General features: G+C 43.9%; 1 protein-coding gene across 11 annotated transcripts in view; it reads left to right on the top strand.

The window, feature by feature from the left end:
* PPP1R12B (protein phosphatase 1 regulatory subunit 12B) overlaps nucleotides 1–20,021 on the top strand; it is a 218,258-nt gene that overhangs the window by 189,917 nt on the left and 8,320 nt on the right. For 6 of the 11 annotated variants that reach the window (XM_053909047.1, XM_053909049.1, XM_053909052.1 and 3 more), the window contains 6 exons: nucleotides 823–839; nucleotides 3,834–3,984; nucleotides 4,884–4,988; nucleotides 8,446–8,499; nucleotides 9,727–9,777; nucleotides 14,946–15,120. In XM_053909047.1, the coding sequence (XP_053765022.1) occupies nucleotides 823–839; nucleotides 3,834–3,984; nucleotides 4,884–4,988; nucleotides 8,446–8,499; nucleotides 9,727–9,777; nucleotides 14,946–15,080 (513 nt within the window). In that variant the 3' untranslated portion in view covers nucleotides 15,081–15,120. Of the gene's footprint in view, nucleotides 1–822; nucleotides 840–3,833; nucleotides 3,985–4,883; nucleotides 4,989–8,445; nucleotides 8,500–9,726; nucleotides 9,778–14,945; nucleotides 15,121–20,021 lie in introns of those variants that run through there. The other 5 variants (XM_019431665.2, XM_019431695.2, XM_019431729.2 and 2 more) reach the window with 3 other exon arrangements.

Here is a 20,021-nt window from a genome sequence, read left to right as displayed (position 1 = left end):
GTTTCTCTTCTTCCTTCTTTTGTGTGTGCTTGAGGACTTGGTTGTTCCTCCGTACCTCCAAAGAGGAAATAAGTAAATATATTCAAATCAACTGAGTTTTTATTTGCCTGAGTTCCTCAAAAAAAAAAAGTGGAAACGAGTGTCACAGTCATCTATGATTTTTAAAAATGTGACATATCAACATAATCATTTCTTGTTATTTACAGTGACCGTAGATAGATAACCAAGCTGAGAGTTTGCATCTATAAAATTCCTTTCTTCTGAGACTTCAGAGTACTCTCTTATTCTTTTCAATTTTTAACCAACATCCTAGAGACTAGGATGGGATTTCCCCCTCCCTGCACCCTCTCACTCGTCTTCTTTTACTAGAGATGTAGGATAAAGCCAGGAACTGTCCTGAGTTTTAATATTTCTAGACTGCAGTATTCACTCAGGGCAGGGTTGGAGGTTGGTGAACTGAAGGAAGTTAATAGAATGGATATTGATATCCAGAGAGGTTAAATGCCATATAGAAAATTGGTCCCTCCTAGAACACAAGGATGCTGGTCATGTGGTGGATAGGGGTAGACAGTGTAGTTTTTGGTCAGTTGACAGTTTGCTGACTTCCAGTTACAAAAGATGCTCTCCCCCAAAGTCTCAAATCTAGTGAGCTAAGTAGCCTTTTGTGCAGTCAGTTGAATTGCTTTTCTTAAATTGCACCCCTATCTGCAACTGTGAAGTTGAGACGTCTGATTTGAAAAGTACATTTATAAATGGAAATAATAATTATCAGTCCCTTTCTAATGCTGGTTTTGTTTTTGTTTTGTCTCTTCCTTTCTCTAGCATGAAAGACTTTCTAGGTAAGACCTTTCCCTATTTTATATGCATGCTTAATACTTGTGAGAAGTGCATGTCTAATTAAACTTAGCTTTATATAGTGTAGTTGTATTTCTCACATCCTTTCCTTCCTTTTCATTTCCTCAGCCACCAAAGTAGTTCATACTTTTATTATTTCCTGCCTAAGTTAATGCAGTGCCTTTTCAACTCACCTCCTCCTTCATATTCTCCTACTTCCACTTCATTTTGTGTATTTCCACTATGTTAATTTTCCTAAAGCACCTACCAGGCACTGTGTGGGGGTAACAACATGAATAAAATGCTATCCTCACCTTCCATGAGGGCCAAGATAGAAGTATGGACAGGTATTAGGAACAGAGAGAAGAGGCCATTAACCTAATCTGGTAGTTCATGGTGCTGGCAGGGGAGATGCCTGAATTGAGATTATTAGATACTGTCATTTAATAGTGGATCTAACACAATTCCTTGTACCTAGATGGTGCTCAGTAATAATTTATTGAATGAACTAAAGAGGAGTTTTGCAATTGCTGAAATCCTAAGGAAGCCTATCAGAGTTTGAGGCATGATCCTCTGTAATTTTTCACCTAGCATCTAAGGGTACCAAACTCATCTTCCTGAAGAACAAAATGAAAAATAATAAAGACTGTAGAGCCAAAAGTATGAATCTCTCTTTTTCCACTGCTCCTCTGATAGGGAAATTAAGAAGAGACTGAGAGAAGATGTATTTATGGGATAGCATAGAGCAAATGAGTCTTGATTTGTTTGATAATTGAGCTGGTTCTACCTTAATGGTGTATTTCAAAATGTATCAGCTTGCATGCATTCTGCTCCTGCTTACCCTCTCACCAGGCACCAGCTGAAGATAAATAATTTACATCTAACCTAGCAGAAAATTAGTTTTGTAAAATTGGTGCAGAATAGTATTTTGCTATAGTTAATTTTTTTGTGAATTCTGGTACATTATTAATGGCCATTCATGAAAAGAGACTTTCCCTACAGACCTCAACATGTGCTATAAAAATAATGGTTAAGACAGTGAGGTACTAGTTCAAGAATAAACAAAGATATTAATGGAACACAGCAGGTAGCCCCCCCAGAGTCATTGTGTATCAGGTGATTTTCCAGTTCAGCAGGAGAAGAGTTATCTAATAAGTAATCATTGGGACAATTGACTCTCTGTTTGGGAAAGTAGATCCTTCCCTGAAGCCATACCAAATAAACAAAAACAAAACCAGATTCCAGATGGATTACAGTTTTTAAGAGACAAAGATTTTACTACAAAAACAGTAGAAGAGAATATTTATAATCTTTATATAGGAGAGACACTCCCAGGCAGGTAAAAATTGTCAAATTTAGTTACATGAAATTTAAAATCTCTGCTAGTAAAAGGTGCCATAAACAGAAATAAAAAGTGGGAAAATATACTTACCCCTTGATTAAAGAGTTTCACTTCTAAAATTTTATCCAAAGAAAATAAATGGACAAATGCACTAAGATTTATAGACCAGTCTTCTCACTACAGCATCATCAAAATATCTAGGTGTCTATCAGTAGAGAATTAAATGATCACACAGCAGTACGGTGGAAGACTGTGCAGTCATTTTGTTTTTAATGAGGCAGATATATGTTTACTTACACAGTAAGATGCCTCCAGGAATAGTGATCAGTGTAGGGAGGAGAAAGAAAGTTAGACAACTGTATGTATTATGTGATTTTATTTACAGCAATATATATTGTAACATATTTATGTGTTTAACCTTTTGCACGGATACGAAGTAAACTGTTAATAGTGGGCTATTTCTTAGGCAGGATTATGGAGTGACTTTCACTTCCTATGTTAGATACTTTGGTACTACTTAAATTTTTCTACAAGCATGTATTGCTTTTATAATCAGAAAAGTCAGTAAGGAGGTTTCTATTTACATTTTTTTTTTTTTTAATGAAGCATAAGAAGAAACAAAGTTGTGAAGAATGGTGTAGGGCTTACCATCTCTGTAAGACAAAGCGATCGTTAATGTCACTAGGAGCTTTGCCTCTCCCCACTGTGTCCTCCTTATTGCTCGTCTACTTCTTTTAATACTTACTTCAGCTCCCCCAGCCCCAACTTTGGCAATAGCTACCACAGGACAGAGACCTCAGATGGAAGTTCCCCAGCCGTGACTGTTCAGACCATCCCGGTTTGGGGATATAGAGCTCTGCAGGGCTGGTTTGTACATAGCGGTCTCGTGTGCCACATTTTCATTTGGCAAGAACAGAGTCTGAGAAAAACGTAAGCCAGTGCGAAGAATCAGGATGATAGTTGTGCACTTAAATGGATAATCAGCTGACAGACCCTGCCCTTCATGCACTTACCACTACTGAAAATGAACTACCATCCACTCTCAGAGCTCAGTTGCTGCAAGATGTAGAAATCCTCATCATAGCCCACCAGTCTCAATGTGGAATATAGAATGGAGGGTAGAAAACAGCTGTTTGGGCACGGTGGTGGTACCCTGAAATGCTTGAGATTCCAACAAACCTGCAGCGCACCTCACAAAATGTACGTACCATGCCCTCGTTTCCGTTCCTCCCCCATCCACCCTCCAGCTCAGAACTCCAGAGCCATATGTTTCTGACTCATTGAAAGTTCATTGGAATCATTTTCTAAGAGCCACTGAGATCCAAGAAACTTCTGCTTTTAAAAGCTCACTCTTGAGGAAAGCCGTTCAACCCTAAACTAATTTGAAAAGCTCTAAGATTTAAGCCAGCACATGGGTCCAAACCACCGACTTTTCAAGTAAGCTCCATTCTTGGCAAATGACAGCCTCCTCCAAGCTGTCGCAGCTTAGCCCCGAAGTCCGAGAACAGGAGGGAGGTTCAGGGAAGGAACATGCGTTGTTTCCAGCCAGAGCATTCAAGTGCTTCTTAGAAAGGGGGTTAAACTACCCTTAAGCATTATCTTCATCCTATTTCTTTGTTCTCAAAACCAATGTTTACCTTTAACGTGTCTCCCACAGGTTGGAATCAGGAGGTAGCAACTCTACCAGCAGCGATTCTTACGGTGACCGTGACCGGGCTTCAGCAAGAGCCCGACGGGAGGCACGGGAGGCCCGCCTCGCCAGCCTGAGCAGCCGCGCGGAAGAGGACACCAACAGGGATTATAAAAAAGTAGGATCCCTTGTCAACTTGTCTGTTCTTCGGTTACGACATGCAGACCTTTTGGCCTTTTCCCCAATGTAGAAAAATGAGTGTAGTTCTGATGAGGCAGAAGAAAAGGTGTTTACATGACAAACAGTAGCATCTAATTCCTTTCAGGTTCTCGGTTTGCTCCACCTCTCCACCAGCTTCCTAAAGACCACTCCGTGTATTGTTTTTAGTGCAGTAAATATATGCCTAGAATCAGATATGTTGAGGTGTAGGAAAAAGTGAAGATTGACAATTGTAGAAAGGGGAAATAAAAGTCATGCTGTGTGTCTGAGCCCCAGAGAATCATTTGGTAGACTCTGGTACTATTAACGAACACATGCTTTTCATGAGGTCCCGTGAATGCCAAACCGAATACTTCTTGATGATAGTACATGGTAATCTGGTTTGGAGGGGGTTTAAAACACTTTACAGTTCATTTCCTTTGGTTCTTGCAGAGGAGTACCTAGCACCCAGGGCAGACTTTAAAACCTTCCCTTTCAAGTGCTTAGATACCAGAGGAGAAAACCATTTTTGTTAGAAATGTTTGTTTTGTTAATGTTGTGTTAAGCAGAACCTGACTGAAATCAATATACACGCTAGGCCAGCTCTAAAAAAAATAATTCTCTTTGTATGGGGAACCACAATGGCTATTTTTCCCCCAGAGACTAACATTATTGAAGCCATTGTATTTGTGTTCGGGACCTGGGACTTCAGTGTTACGAAGCAAGAAACCAGTTGGCTGAATGTATTCTGTTTCCTAGATTTTCTCCATCTGCCCCACAGTGATGGTTTGGGGGGTTTCTCATATGATGAAACTGAGTGGGTTCTAATTCTGGGAGGCGTGCCTAGTAGGTGACCCGATTCTCTTTCCCTCCTCTCAGCTCTACGAGAGTGCCCTAACCGAAAACCAAAAACTGAAAACAAAACTTCAAGAGGCCCAGCTAGAGCTAGCAGATATAAAGTCCAAGCTTGAGAAGATGGCCCAGGTAAGGGAGAAGAAGAAGAAAAAGATTGGGCGGCAGGGGTGAGTATGAGGAGGCAAAGTAACCTAGGGGGCTAGAGGTGGGAAGTAATACAGAATTAAGATTGATCCTCCTCAGAGACAGGGAGACAGAAACCTCTTAGATTCTAATTTGATTTCAGGGTTCAATCAGCATTTAACTTAAAATGGAAAATTCCTGCACTAACAATTCCTAATGGCCTGAATGCTAATAATTAATATTATGGACTATCTACTGATTGATTTCTTAGTAGAAAAGTATCAATCAGCATCACAAGATTAGTCCTAGACAGTGTCTCCTGTCTTGATCATCATGTTTCAGTCCAGTTTATGTACAGTCACCTCCTAGAGAGGAATGAAGAAGACACCATTAAACCCAGTACAGAGAGGTGGCAAATTAGGCCTAGAGAAATAAGTGGCTTGCGTAGGTCATATAAGAAATCAAGGACACAAGTGTTGTTAGAACACGCGACCAGGTCCCAAAGTATATGTTACCTCCTCGAGTCACCAGTGTTTTCCAGCCGAGGAATAAGGAATATCAGTGGCAAACAGACCAGATAAACCATTTCCTTTTACTGCCAGGCCTGATTTAATTAGGTGACACTCTGGAGGGCACTGGAGGCAATAACCTCATCAACAGTGTGGCAGACGCCGCAGCTGAAAGCTGAAACAAGTGCTATCTTGGGTTATTGCTGAGGTAACAGGAAACCTATTGAGTTATTGCCTTCCTGGAATGCCCAGGACTAAGAATTTTGAAAGCTGAACTGAGGTAAAAACCGACTGTTTACTGGGAAAGCATAAATGAAAACCAGAGATGGCTCGTAGTTCTGATATAATCCAAAAGCAAAGACTAAAACGGTAGGATTGTACAGTACTGGATACGCAGGGTGTGGGGGCAGGGGTGGTTCAGTGCCCTCTGAACATCTTGTTGCAATCCCTCTGGAGTGGGACAAGCCAGCACTTGGAAGCCAGCATCACGGAACTGCATGGAATTTCAACAGGACAGCCACGACACCCACATTTTCCAGAGAAGGGTTTGGTCAGGTGCACAACGAATGGCCTGGCCTGTGAGCCACCTGTCAGTTTGGAAGAGGCACCCCCTCTGCCTGGTTATAATAGCTGAGCATGCCTCTTGTGCTGGGGATTTGTAAGACCAACTGCAGCACAGATGACAGCTGGGCATAAAGTGGTTTAGTAGGACAAGAAAAGTGGGTCTCCATCCAAAAGGAAACACACACACACACACACACACACACGAGGCAGGGGGACAGAACTAAATAAACCTCAAGGGTGTATTTTGACCCCAACATTACTGAGCCGGGCAAAACGTCTCATTCACTGTACACCCTCAGAAGATTCCTAGGACTGACTTTTACTCTGAAGAGTGCCACCAATTAGCAATGATTAATTAGTACAGATTGTATGCTGCTTCTGATCAGGAATTACTGGGGCTATTTTACAGAAAACTGGGGAGCAGTCATGTGAGGAACCACAGGAGGACCCACTGTCACCGGCTCCCCACTCTGTCCAGAAGCCCTCTTCTGACAGCATATTTCTTGACCTTTAGGGGTTCTTGGCTTTTCTACCAGCTTGCGCTTCAGAGCAGTGAGCAGTCTAACAAGCTGCTGACACTGACTTGCACAGAGGACACTGAAAATAAAACCAGCCCTTCCAGTCACTGGGGAAAACGATTTACTTTCTAGCCAACTGCTTTGCTGGGTGTGTCAGAATATACTTAGTTTTGCCAAATACAAGTTATTGAAATTCGGAAGAAATAATGGTGCTGCAAACCAGGTCTCTGCTGTTTACCACAAATGGAGCCGTTTGGCAGGACAGAGAGGAGGAGGGCCTGTCAGCCTCGCACATTGTAGGGAGACAGTTACCACATGGACACACATGACGTTGTACGTAAAAGTTCCACCCTAACTCTAAGGGGGTTGAGATTTAAAAAACAGAAAGAAACTAGTTCTTTGTAGAAGTGGACTAAATGAAATAGTGAAATCAGTACGGCTTCTGTGCTTCACAGGCTGACGAGGATATAAACGAGCTCCAGCATCTACTTTTGCCTTTTTGCTTTTCCTTCCGCTTCATAGTAGATTCAGTGTCAAGGCAGACGGCCATGACCTTCAGAACAGAAGGTGAAAGCCCAGGACAGGAGCCAGGAAGCAAGAGTTTTACTGTTAGTTCTAGCTACTCCTTAGTATTTTGAAAGTTACTAAGAAGTTTCTGCAAGAAGACCAGCATACTTTCTATATTTGTTAAATGTTGTCTGTGCATAGTACTAGACAAAATAAAAATAATCACCTGTGTTTCTTAATTATAGGAAATCTTACAATGCTAAGGCCAAAAAGAACGTAAGGGTTCGTTTCCATTCCTCGTTTAAGAGTCACTCACTACCTGAAGTTATTCTACTGTTTAGCTACGGTGGCTAAATCTTTTAGCACTTCTGTAAAATTTATAATGACAGTCAAAGACGTTCTGAAATAATAATAACAATAAGACGTTCTAATCTTTTGTTCAGATAAAATCTTACCTTACCTGGAAGCTCAATATACAAAACACATAAGAGTGCAACTGTGGAGTTCAAAGCAGGGCGGATCCATGAGTGGGCTCCTTGAAAGCCCTGGAGGCCCACCCACACGTGAAAACCACCACTTTAAAAGAAAAACAGCCTCAGTGCCCAAAGCAGAAAGAATAGAGTGCAAAGGCATTGCTTAGAAGAGTGCCATGCGAGGGCTTCCTGGGTGGCTCAGTCGGTTAAACCTCCATCCGACTTTGGCTCAGGTCATGATGTCATAGTTCGTGGCTTCAAGCCCTGCATCAGGCTGTACACTGACAGCTCGGAGCCTGGAGCCTGCTTCAGATTCTGTGTCTCCCTCCCTCCCTCCCTCTCTCTCTATCTCTCTCTCTCTCCCCTCTTCCCCCACTTGTGTTTGCTGTCTCTCAAAAATAGATAAATATTAAAAAAAAAAAAAAAAAAAAAGGAAGAAGAAGAGTGCCATAGGGCTTAGACACTCAAGCTCATGAGTCTCTAGCTTTCAAAGAAGGAAAGCCACTTTTCATTTCCCCTGGGTCGTGAGATGACTCACAGAAAAGAGGAAGGGAGGGGGTGGTGAGGTATAAGAAGATAGTTGTGTTGAAGACCTAGCAAGTGTTTGTGTGTGTGTTTTGGTAATGTCTTTGCATTTGTGGCAGTGTTAAGTTTCAAGGAACACTACTGCTGCTTTCCGCTCCCCAGTGGGAATCCTGTAAACTTCAGAGAGGCGATAACGTTAGGCTTAGAGATCTGTCAGAATCTGTTTACTAGGGGCCTCAGTCACAGTGAGAGCCCAAAGCCCTGACATCTATTTCTGGATGCCCAATGGTGAAGCCAAACCAGACTGGGCTTCCTAGTGACCCTGAGACAACCTAAGTGACCACTGTTTCCCTTCAATTTGCACTAGCAGAAACAAGAAAAGACCTCTGACCGATCGTCGATGCTGGAGATGGAGAAACGGGTACGTGTGTGTTTCTCTCCCCTCTGTTTCATCTCAGTTTCTCTGACTTTGTTGTTCATGCCAGTGGAAAAAGTTCATCTTAAGAAGGCGGGAGTTCTGCCACATTCCATTCCCAGCTTGATAATAAATTCTTTTTGTGTGACTCTGGACAGCAATTTGATTGCTAGTCCTTTTGGCTTCTTCAGATGGTCAGTACTTTTCACATATTACAGTCTTGGAGTGAGAAGGGTCCTCGGAAGGTCATTTCATGCATTGGTTTGGCGTACGGACAGAACTGGACAGACACACACACACACACACACACACACACACCCCTACAGTGTATTTTGGTTTACTGTAAATCAGCACACATGTACAGACCCAGGACCAAGGTCTCTTTACCCTTCCCATCACCTTGAACAGAAAGGAAGTTTCAGCAGGACCCTCTGCCATTGATTTAGGTTTTATAACTTGAAATACGAGCTGGCAGAATCTTTTACATTCTCTGAGGGTGGGGGTGGGGGGGTTCTGGTTCAATTGCTGACCTCCTCCCGACTGCATTCAGAATATTTTTCTAGTATTTGACATTCTTGGATTGGGAAAACTCAGATTTATTGATGAACCCTAGCTGTGACGTGACCCTAAGGGTATAATATGTTCCCATCTCTCCTGTTTAATTTGGAAAGCAGCAAAGTTTTATATTTTATTTCCTTGGCCTGTAACAAAACCTCCTTGCTATCTCATCTAATCAAGGAATCTTCATCAAGTCGAAGCTAAATCAGGAGTCAGTTGCTGGGAAAGAAATGGGTTAGGGGGAGGGGTGCTATTTCTTCATAGACAATGATGGCTACTTCCCCACTCACCATCTGCTCCCCATCATGGTAGAAGCAGTTTCTTAGGAATTTGAGGGGAGAGTTGCTGAAAATAATGATGACTTTATGTTATTAGAGAGCAAGGGTCTTGGTCACTTGCAGTCATTTGAAATTCCACAAAATCTTCAGCTTCCACAGAATAGCCCTGAGTACCCTGGTCCTACCATTTGTATATCTTCTAATCGTCTGATGGGAGATTTAGATCGTGTGATTTCTCTCAGTGAAGTAGTTTCATCCACGGATCAGACAGTGCTTAGTCTCCTGCCTGAAGTTTGCCTGAGACATGACGCTGCTGATCACGTGGCAGCTGGAAGGCAGCATTTTGACTCCCTTCTAAGCCCAGTAGATGTTCAACAGTCTCGTTGTTTCTAAACAGGAGAGGAGAGCCTTGGAGCGGAAAATGTCCGAGATGGAGGAGGAGATGAAGGTATGGAGAACTCTCCTTTCTCCTTTTGTGTGCCCCTTCTCTGAGTGCCTGCCAGGACTGGGTGGTTGAGCATAGGGCCACCCCTCAACCCCCTCAAGAAGAGACGATGTGTAGAGTTGCCGAGCGCCTCTCCTCAGCCATTTCATAGACTCTCTCGGTTCACGCAGCATCCACTGTGGACACCTCAAGGCCCTTCTGGGAGCCAGTGCTGCCTTTGGTTGAAGGAGAGGCGTCTGGCAGGCTGGAGACAAAATTAAGTTGAACTTCTAAGGTTTTCCAAGCAATAACTTGCCCCTCAAGGGGCTGGGTACAAAGGCTAAAACAAGGTTTCCAGCTTCCCAGGCCTCACACTAGGTGCCTAGGGAAGGCTCAACATGGCCAGAGACTCTCCTGCCTGGTGCCCCTCCCTGTCTCAGCCCTTTGCTGGAAGGAACACAGTTTGAGACATTCTGCAGTGGAATGCAGATTAATTTGCATGTCGATCTTCTGCCCCGGTCCATTTCCCCTGCAACATTCAGTAATATTCGGGATTCTCCCACTAGAATTAGCTCATGCCACCAGCGACACTTCATGGCTCACTGCTTTCCTCTCTCTCTTTGCCATGACCTACAGTGACCATCATCTCCATTAGCCACTTTAACGAGCAACTGCCATCATAGGCAGTTTTGAGTGCTAAGAACTGGTAACCTACCCAGAAGAGTCAATTCGCTGCCTTGAAAAGGGGATGTAGAGCAGCAGGGAATATAGAGCTGCTCGGGGTAGCCACCTGGCTATGATTTGGGAGCATCTGAGCCCTGCGGGGCGTGATGCCACATGCCCATAATCACCTAGCGCTTGCTTGGCTTTTTTTTTTTTTTTTTCCTTCAAGGATCTTACTTTATGACGTGTGATACAAAGCATTCATCTGGTGAAACACAGGGGTTTATTTGGTTGTTTTTTTCTAACCTGGGAACCAGAAGCACTGGGGTGATAATGAGACAGAGCCCCAAATCCCTTTCTGTGAGCAAGCATCCCTAATATGCAATTGGAGCGCTTTAGGAGAGACGTTTATTATTCCAGTGTCCAAAAAAGTTGATTATTTACTGAAAACTTCTCAGGACCTGACAAGGTAAAAGTTTACACGCGATGCAGTGCCGATAGTCCTGTAACTCTTTATAATTCCAGAATGAAGGAGATGTGGCAAGCCTTGCCCTTGAGTTCTGTTGTTACCATCCCAAGGCTATAACTGATCACATTCACATAGAATTTCAAACAATACCTACTTATATCTCCAAAAAGTGGCACTTAAATAAGAAATGATTGATTCTCCTGAGATGATAAAAACAGGATGATCCAACACCATTAGCTTCTCCATCTTCTGCTTTTTCCAGACTTACCTCACCTACCACACATAAGTATTCTCTCCCATCTAGAGCAGTATGTTAGTAGAGCTAAACAGTTCTTGATGAACGAATGTCCACAGCTCTTGGTTGCACTGGGGGCTCCACCATTTTTGAAACCCCTTGAGCTATGCCATCTGTACTCTGCTATTAAGCAGCTGTCAGTGGTACTCATTAAAGAATAGCCTAAGTGCTGAGCAGGAACATGTAAACAAGGCCAAAGCTGGTGCCTTCTAATGAGTACCCAGGAGCCCAAAACCAGCCCATACCCACTAGTCACAGAACTCTGCACCACATCCACCCAGGCCCACACACAAAGACCCAGAAAGTCCCAAATTGGGGCAGTGGAGGCCCTTCCTTATCTCCATTCCAATTCTAATTGCCAAGTATGAGAGCCCCTTCAGTGGTTCTGTTTGCTGTCAGTCCTATGGGTTGAGACAGGCTTATGTATTTCTCTCTCCCTATCCTATCAGGCTATGATTTCCTAAACTAGGCCACAAGTTCCTTTCTTTCCTCAGTAGAGATCATAATACATGAAAGTGTTTGCTCCCAGGGTGCCCAGGTGGCTCAGTCGAGTAAGCGTCCTACTCTTGATCTCAGCTCAAGTCTTGATCTCAGGGTCGTGAGTTGAAGCCCCACATTGGGCTCCACACTGGGCATGAAGCCTACATTTAAAAAAAAAAAAAAAGGAAGGAAGAGAGAGAAAGAAAGAAAGTGTTGGCACTCTCAGCCATGAGTTACTTGCCAGCCAGCTTCAAATTCAGTTTAAATCATCAAGTGGAACCAGATCCTGATTATTTAGACCTCAGGCCAATAGGTACACCAATTTGAAACTGCTTTTTGTTTGTTTTTTTAGTTAAAAAAATCGACCCAGTCAGTTTCCATTATTCTTTATTACCAATTGCAAAGTCAAATGAAGAAACACCTGCAAGTTCTAAAGCCCCTAAATACCCTTTGCTTACATCAAAGCCTAATACCAGGTTTACAAATCGTCCAGCTCCCCCTAGAGGACAAAAGGGGAGGGACATACAAGCCTCGCAGTCAGCACCAATTTCAGGATGCTTGTGTTTGTACCTTCAGATAGGCAAAAACTTCAGATATATAGATACAGACATCATAAAATCGATATCACTGGCCTTAAAGGAGTCTAAGAAGCTGCTTGGTTAGCCTTCAAGTCCTTCTTCATCCAGGCTACAGTTTATGGTAATCAACATCTTGGGAGTGATCAGTGGGCAAAATCTGTGTGTTCTAGGTAGTCAGGCAACAGCACAGGTAACTGTCTTGTCGAATCCGGGGCCCAGTAGAACTAAGGACCAGTTAGACCCCATGCCTGTTGCATATTTGGTTCATACAGATGCTCAAACCTCTTGGAGCAATCAGTAGGGAGCAGGTTGAGAGTTGACCTCCAGTGAACCCTGAAGATAAAGTAGGTGCTCGAGGACAGAAAGTGACTCTGGTGCCTGTTTTTGTGACTCTGGCAAATAAAGTACAAAGGCCAGGTGAAATGAACCATGAGAGGGGCTCATCCAGGTGTATGTGAGGCTCTGTGCTTGTGACACGGGTTGTGCCTTTCTGGCCGTACTTGAAAGGTAAGTATTTATGAATTCTTCCCAGGACAAACTCCACTCAGATCCTGGAATGGAGTAGGATTATATGCCAGCCTCTGACAGGCGTGCATGTCAGCGTGAGCTGTGCTAGGCTGCACTTGGTCTTGCCCACATCTGACCCAAGGACTTTTCTACTGCATCCTCCATTCAGCATCAGCCTCCTTTCCAGACCTTCTCTTCCCTTTCCCAGGTCCTTGCATGAGGGGCCCAGCAGCCACTGCCCTTTTAGATTGGTCTTGGAATTTTTATTTTTACTCACTCTAGAAATATCACTAGCTGATCCTGCCCTTGCCCACCCTGCTCTGTGCCCTGCCCTTCCCTCCTACTTGCCGTGCCTTGTTTTCAGTACTCTTTCCTATGGAACATTCCACAAGATTGTTTCCTGCCTCTCTCCCTCATGCTGATAACTTCCAAATCCTTCCACCTCGATCTGCTTGTACTCACATGTTAGATTGAATACTTTTCATAGTTTATGTCTTTAATATTATTCCCTAGGAGGCAAGGACCACTTTATATAATGACAATGATTACGTTGAAAGCTTTGGTCCAATGTCAACACCAAAGAAGGGTGAGAGCCAGGGACTTTCCATTGGTTCTTATGTTTGGTCCCTGCCCATTTCTTTAAATATTTCCATATGCTGCACCATGATCTCCTCTGATCTCAGTCCTCTTCGTGGCCGAGATGCTTGCAGAGGGTAAAGAGCATTGCTTGGTCCCTGCCCTTCAATGGCCACGTGGAAGTGTTTGGCTGCTCAGCCTTTTTTCCAAGGCGCTCATTCTCCCTCTTTGGGGAAAGAGCTATTGAGCAGTTTGTCTCTGCTTGTTTTTCCTTTTCACTGTTTTTTCCCCTTCATGCTACCTTTCATTTTCTTGCTTCTTCACTTCCAACTATAACTCCACTAATCCTTCATTTCTGTCCTTCACATCTGTGTGGGTACGAGAGACGTCTCTCTGGTTCGTAGTCACTGTAACCCACAGGATTTTTCACCTTCCTCTGTGAAGCTCCATTTGCATAATGAAATCATTTTCCTCCTCCCAAAGAGTTGATGGTCTCAGTTACAGGGTCAGTCCAGATGACCACTTAGGAAAGGACAAGTGACAGTAAGCAGGCCTGTGATATAATGCCATTTATTGCAGTCTTTAGGTCCTTTAGAGGATACGAGGTGTTAGGAAAAATATCTGGGGGCTGGTTGTTCTGTTCCATTTGCAACACTTACAAATAGTGAGGTCTGGACTAGTACATCAGTCCAACCAATTCCGTTATCGTGGGCATTTGTGATTTCTCCAACTTTTGTGCACGGCTATGATTTTCAGAGGATGAATCTGTACGTGAACACTTTGAAGCAGCTCCCAGCCTCTTCATGAACTGGGACAAAGAGAGCACAGTTAGCTGTGAATTTCGTGTTGCAGGTAGTCGTACCGCAGGTCAAAGGTGGGTTGGCAGTTCTTGGGTCCTGGAACAAGCTTCCAGACTGCAGTGGAGAGCTAGCAGGGTTAGTGAAGCATCCCACAAAACAGGTTAGAGGACCACCTGACAGCTGCCGGTTTATCTTGGTATGTGCCACTTCACCCTCCTAAACAGTACATGCCTTGTACAGAAAACTCTTGAACAACAGCCCCTCTTTTATTTTCCTTGTTTTATTTCTTAAATTAAAAAATAAATGAGGTAAGAGAAGGACCCAGAAAGAGAACCAGTAGGAGTAGGGGGCCAAGATAAGAGGAGGGAGAAAGAAAAGGGCAGTAGCTGGATTTGGGGACACACCGAGTCCTGAACTCCAGGTCCCAATGATGATGAAGAAGGGGCCCCAAGGCTATGGCTCAGCCATGTTAAACCTGTTCAGAAGGCCCCAAGCCACATGGTGGGCTGTCCTTCTCAAAAGCCATCCAGATGTGCTATTTGAGAGCCTGGTGGTTGTATTCAGATGGCTGATCTTCAACATAGTGAGACCTTAGCCAGGAATCATAGGCCCGGCTCTCCCCCCTCGTTGGTGCTTCTCTCCATTATCCCTCCTCCCACCCCCACCATTACTCCTGCCTTTCTCATTTCCTTTCTTGCATGCCAACTAAAAACAAAAACAAAAAGTCACGTGATTTCTTTGTCCTACTTTTATCTCCTCTGGTCTGTCTTGTCTCTCTCTCTCTCTCTCTTGTGTGTCTGTCCCCTCCATGTTTCACTCTACAGAACCTCCACCAGCTAAAACAGATTCAAACCTTGAAGCAGATGAACGAGCAACTGCAGGCTGAGAACAGGGCCCTGACCCGAGTTGTGGCCCGACTCTCGGAGTCCGTCGAGTCCTCGGAAACCCAGGAGCTCTAGTTCTTGCCCCTCTTCTCCACCTCACTTTCCTCCTCCACCACTCCAGGCACGTTCAGTCTTCTTGTTGGGCCCAGAATCCCTGTGCTCATCCCCCTCCATCCAAGCCGCCATATGCGAGTGCCTATAAAGGTCGGTCATCTGGAAATGGAAAGAGCCAGGACTGAGAAACAGAGTGGGACATAATAGCTGAGGTCAAGGGAGGCAGTGGGGGAAACCTTGCCCGGGCTGGTGGTCCTTTTGGTAAGATCACCACGTCACCTTTTCCTCCCCTGGAGACTGAATATGGATTCGCTTACTTGGCTACACATAGATACACACATACGTATGCACGTACCTGTGTGTATATACAGATTTCTTTGGTGGGGTCATTGCCAAATTGAGATTGAACTTTCTCAGCAGCAGCCCAAGTGCAACCTGATCACTAGAGCAGTTGGGGTTGGTCCTAGACTCCCAAATGTAGCTGGGCCTGGGGTAAGCAAAGGCAGGCGCTCTCAACCTGGGCTGGGAGCTTTTGCTGTATGTAGTGTCTGGGCCCACCACCCCCACACCCCCAAAAATCAGCGGTCCAGGTTGAGACCCAGGCATCAATATTTTTTCAAGCCTCCACTGTTGATTCTTTTGTGAAACCAGGATTGAAAATGGCCCTTTGGATAACAGACAGAACTAAGTCTTCGCATCTGACAGCACGCTGGATGGGGACGACTAGCACTGAAGGCTAGAGCTCCATGACCAGCAAAATCACCGCCCATCCCACCATTTGAGTAGAACTGGTTAGGCATTCTTTGCCTCCCTTCTGCAATAATCTTTGCTTTCTTCCCCCTCTCGGGAGGCAGCACTCTGATCCCTGCCACAAATCTCGGTGCCTTAGGGATGTGTCCCTCAACCCCACCCCTAGCCAGTGTGTGGGCTGTGAGGCAGAACACAGCTTTTATAAATGAGACCCTCACACAGTGAGACCTTCCCTAATGGGGGTAGCTTTGCAAAGTTGATGACAGTCAGTGGAGCAGAGAGTGGGGATTTATTTTCAACCGAGAACCAAAAAAATTTGTTTGGTAAACTGGAGCCTTTCTCTGGATGTCGGTCTGAAAGACAAGCTCACAGATCACTTGTTTTCCTACCCAACGATGGTATGATGGGTCACCACTGCTGAGCAGTTTCACTCCCTGACATGAGTTTTTAATTTTCAGCAACAGTCTAATTAGTCCTGACCAACGCCTGTTCTTTTCTCTGCCTATTCGCTTGTGCCTTCAGGGTCAGTAGCTGGCAACTAATACCCACTAGATCTGCAGCACCCAAACTGCCATAAGGGCTGGGCTAATATCCTGCTGTAGCTGCTGTCACACACAGAAAGAAAATTGAAAGGGCAGGGATACCACGGCCTGGCACACCAAGCGGCTTAGTTACCCTACTTACTGAGTGCCCTGTAAGGTCCAAACTCCATGCTTTAAGATAAGCCTCAGGATTATGGGAAAATTTGATGGGGGTGAACAAGGGACCCACAGAAGATGTCCCAGTTATTTTTAGTTCCTTCTTTGTGCAAGATAGTATAGGATATAGGGCAAAACTAGATCTTGTGCTTTCAGCAGTGAATAAAGTTAACATTTGTCATTTGTTAAGGCCCATGCATAGCACTTTATATGCTTTTTCTCACTTATTCCCCAGAACAATCATTTTACATATGGGGGAAAAACGAGTTATAGTTTGAATAACCTGCCCAGGGTCACTCAAAGAGTAAGTGGTAGAACCAAAATTCAAACCAAATATGTCAGTTTCAGAACCCAAGCCCTCAGCCACTGTGACATTAGCTGTCTGCATATTTGGCACAGAGTTTTAGCCATTTGTTAAGCATATGGCCTAAACAGTGCAAGAGTCTATTAAACAACGACAGTGTGGCCCCACCATTGCAGCTAAAGGATGAAGGACATTCTGCTTCCTCAGCACTCTTGACTTCCCTGGTGGAGGTTCACTTCCAAACAGCCATTTACCTCCCAAAAGCTTTCACCGCTTAAAGAAACTGTTACATAGTATATGACCTTCTGTAACAGGTCAGCAGACTGTGGCCCATCAGTATGCCCGTGAGCCATACAAACACTTGGCGGAAAAAAGAAAAAGGATAATATTTCACGACACATGAAAATACATGGAATCAAATCTTGGTGTCCAAAAATAGTTTCATTGGAACTGAGCCATGCTCATTTGTTTATATCTTAACCTTATGTTCATAAGTACTTTTGTGCTACAAGAGCAGAGTTGAATAGTTGGAGCAGAGACCATGTGGCTTGCAAACCCTGAGATATTTATTATCTGGACCTTTACAGAAAACGCTTGCCGACCCCTACCAGAAGGAAAGATTGGATAACTCAGCCAAACTGACAGTGTGGTCCAGAGAGTTGGCCCTGCCTTTTTTTGTTTTTTGTTTTTGTTTTGTTAATAATCCACTAGGGAAATCATCTTGCTTGGGTGTGCAGTACAGGCTACTTCCAACAGGATGTGAGCAGTGGGACTTCCTTCCCACTTCCCGAGTAGTCAGAAGCAAAGCAGCCTGGACACAGCTCCTTCTGAGCCCCTGTCCGCCTTCAGCTAGCCTTGCCCTAGGTCTCAGAGACCCTTATATCCTCTCCCTCTTCAACACATTCCTCATCGAAGGCTGTATGAAGTAATATTTGGGAAAACACATGTACATAATTTTATTTGCCCAAGATAACTTACCGCCAAACTATGATAAACTGGAAATTTAGAAATTAGAAAGCTGGTAGATGGAACGATAGGGTATTATGCGAAGCAAAATTAGTCAGAGAAAGGCAAATATCATATCACTTCACTCATATGAGGACTTTAAAAGACAAAACAGACGAACATAGGGAAGGGAAGCAAAAATCCTATAAAAACAGGGACGGGGACAAAACATAAGAGCCTCTTAAATATGGAGAACAAACAGAGGGTTACTGGAGGGGTTGTGGGAGGGGGGATAGGCTAAATGGGTAAGGGGCATTCAGGAATCTACCCCTGAAATCACTGTTGCACTATCTGCTAACTTGGATGTAAATTAAAAGAAAGAAAGAAAAGAGAAAGAAAGAAAAAAAGAAATTAAGAAAGCTGACATCCAGGGGGTTGAAATGATAAAGCTTTGTTAAACCTCATACTTGTACAGTGCTTCCACATGTGTTCGTATTTAATCATTCTTTAACTTCAAGTGAATATCAGATAACACTGCTCATTTCCTCCTCTCTCTTTTGAGAGTCAAGTTTATGAGACTTCCCCCCCCCCCCCCCCCCGCTTGATTTCTACATTCCACTTCTTGGACTTTTTGACACTCCCTCAAGATGTCAGTTGTAGTATATTGCAGCTGGGAAATTGCCTTGTCCAATTTTTTTTTTTTTTTTTTTAAAGAATTGAGTTCTTAACGTGGAAATAAATCATCAAGGTTCAACGAGTTGTTTATACATTTAAAAAGCAGGGAGGGGTCAGCTCAGTTCTGATTTGATGGGCTGCTGGCAGGGAAATGAAATCTATTGACATGTATAGCTTCTCCCCGTACCCTCCCTACCCCCACCCCCCGCCTATGGAATCCTCTTATGGAAATATGACTTTCAGAGTCTCATTGATACCCAGGCTGCAGGACCCAGGTTGGGGCCATTGGAGAGCAAATGGGAAGGTAAAGCATTGTGAGGCCATCCTGGCTGATTTTTTTCTAAAAGTCTTCTTGGAATGAGTTTCCTAGCACTGAGTTCAGGTAGTCAAGGCCACAGGGATAGAGGCACGGAGGAGAGCAGCCAGAGCAGCTTTGATTAGGTTGGAGGTTGGAGAGGTAGGGTCAGAGGACCAAAACTTTATTTTGATATTTTCTGGATGAAAGTCTTTTTAGTAAGATTTGTAGTTTAGCTGTTTGCCATCCCATATTCGTGGGAGGACTCATGGTAGTTGGAGTCCTGAGTGCCGCAGAGCACATTATGCATATCAGCACACTTCACATCCGGGACCTCCTGGGGCCCTCACAGAGTCCCTGCTTGATGCGCGGCTGGGGCAGAAATGATTATTCTTTTTAGACACAAAACTGGAAACTCAGAGAAATTGAGTTTGCTTAAAGTAATAGAGATTGTTAATGACAGTGACAGTGCTGGAATTTCTGGGCTGCTGGTGTTTTGTTTTCCACCCCCACGTGACCTCTGTTATGAAAGAATAATCTTCGGAATCAGGCACACAGGGGCTCAGTATCAGCTTTGCCATTTAATAGCTGGGTACTTTGGACTAGTTACGAAATTCTTCATTTCCTCATTTGTAGACATAAGGATAGCAACTGTGTCACAGACTCATGAGGTACTGATGAGACCATGGGAGTGAGAGCCTCTGGTCCAGTGCCTTCCACAGTATGGATATTCAATACTGTGTTCTTTTTGTTCCATTAATACAAATCCTTTCGTCTCTGTGATACAAACATATGCGCATACACATATGTATTTGTATCATTTAATCTACATCCTCCGTAAGAGATTGAAGAAACGAAAATTCTATTTCTTGAGGTACAGTCAGATCCCCTAAGCGGTTAATAGCAGAGCCAGAACTAGAATGAAACTGGCCTCATGACACCTGAGCCCAGGCCATCCTTTACTAGAGACCTCACCTGCTGCAGGAGTCCCACTGGTTTGATGACGAATCAATCAAAGCACTTTTGTATCGAATAGATGTGGATTTTTGTAGCCTTCACAGTGAAGATGTGCTTACCCTCTAACCTAAGTCTCCCTAAACTGCCAGCAGGGCCCGCCCATAAACTACATCCTCATCAACATCCCATTATGGTTTTTAGATGCGTCACATACCTGTCAGAGTGCCTGTTTACAATATAAAGACTTGGATATCCAGACTGGGGCTTGGGGCCGCTATTTTGCCTTTGTTTTGCAAAGATTGAAAACAAAGGCTGCTATTTTTCTTTGTTTTGCAATA

This window comes from Panthera pardus, unplaced genomic scaffold (assembly GCF_024362965.1).
Source record: "Panthera pardus isolate Hobbes unplaced genomic scaffold, ASM2436296v1 HiC_scaffold_21, whole genome shotgun sequence".
NCBI classification, from domain to species: domain Eukaryota; kingdom Metazoa; phylum Chordata; class Mammalia; order Carnivora; family Felidae; genus Panthera; species Panthera pardus.
The sequence above is the reverse complement of the archived record's forward strand: the minus strand, read 5'-3'. Positions and strand labels throughout refer to the sequence as shown.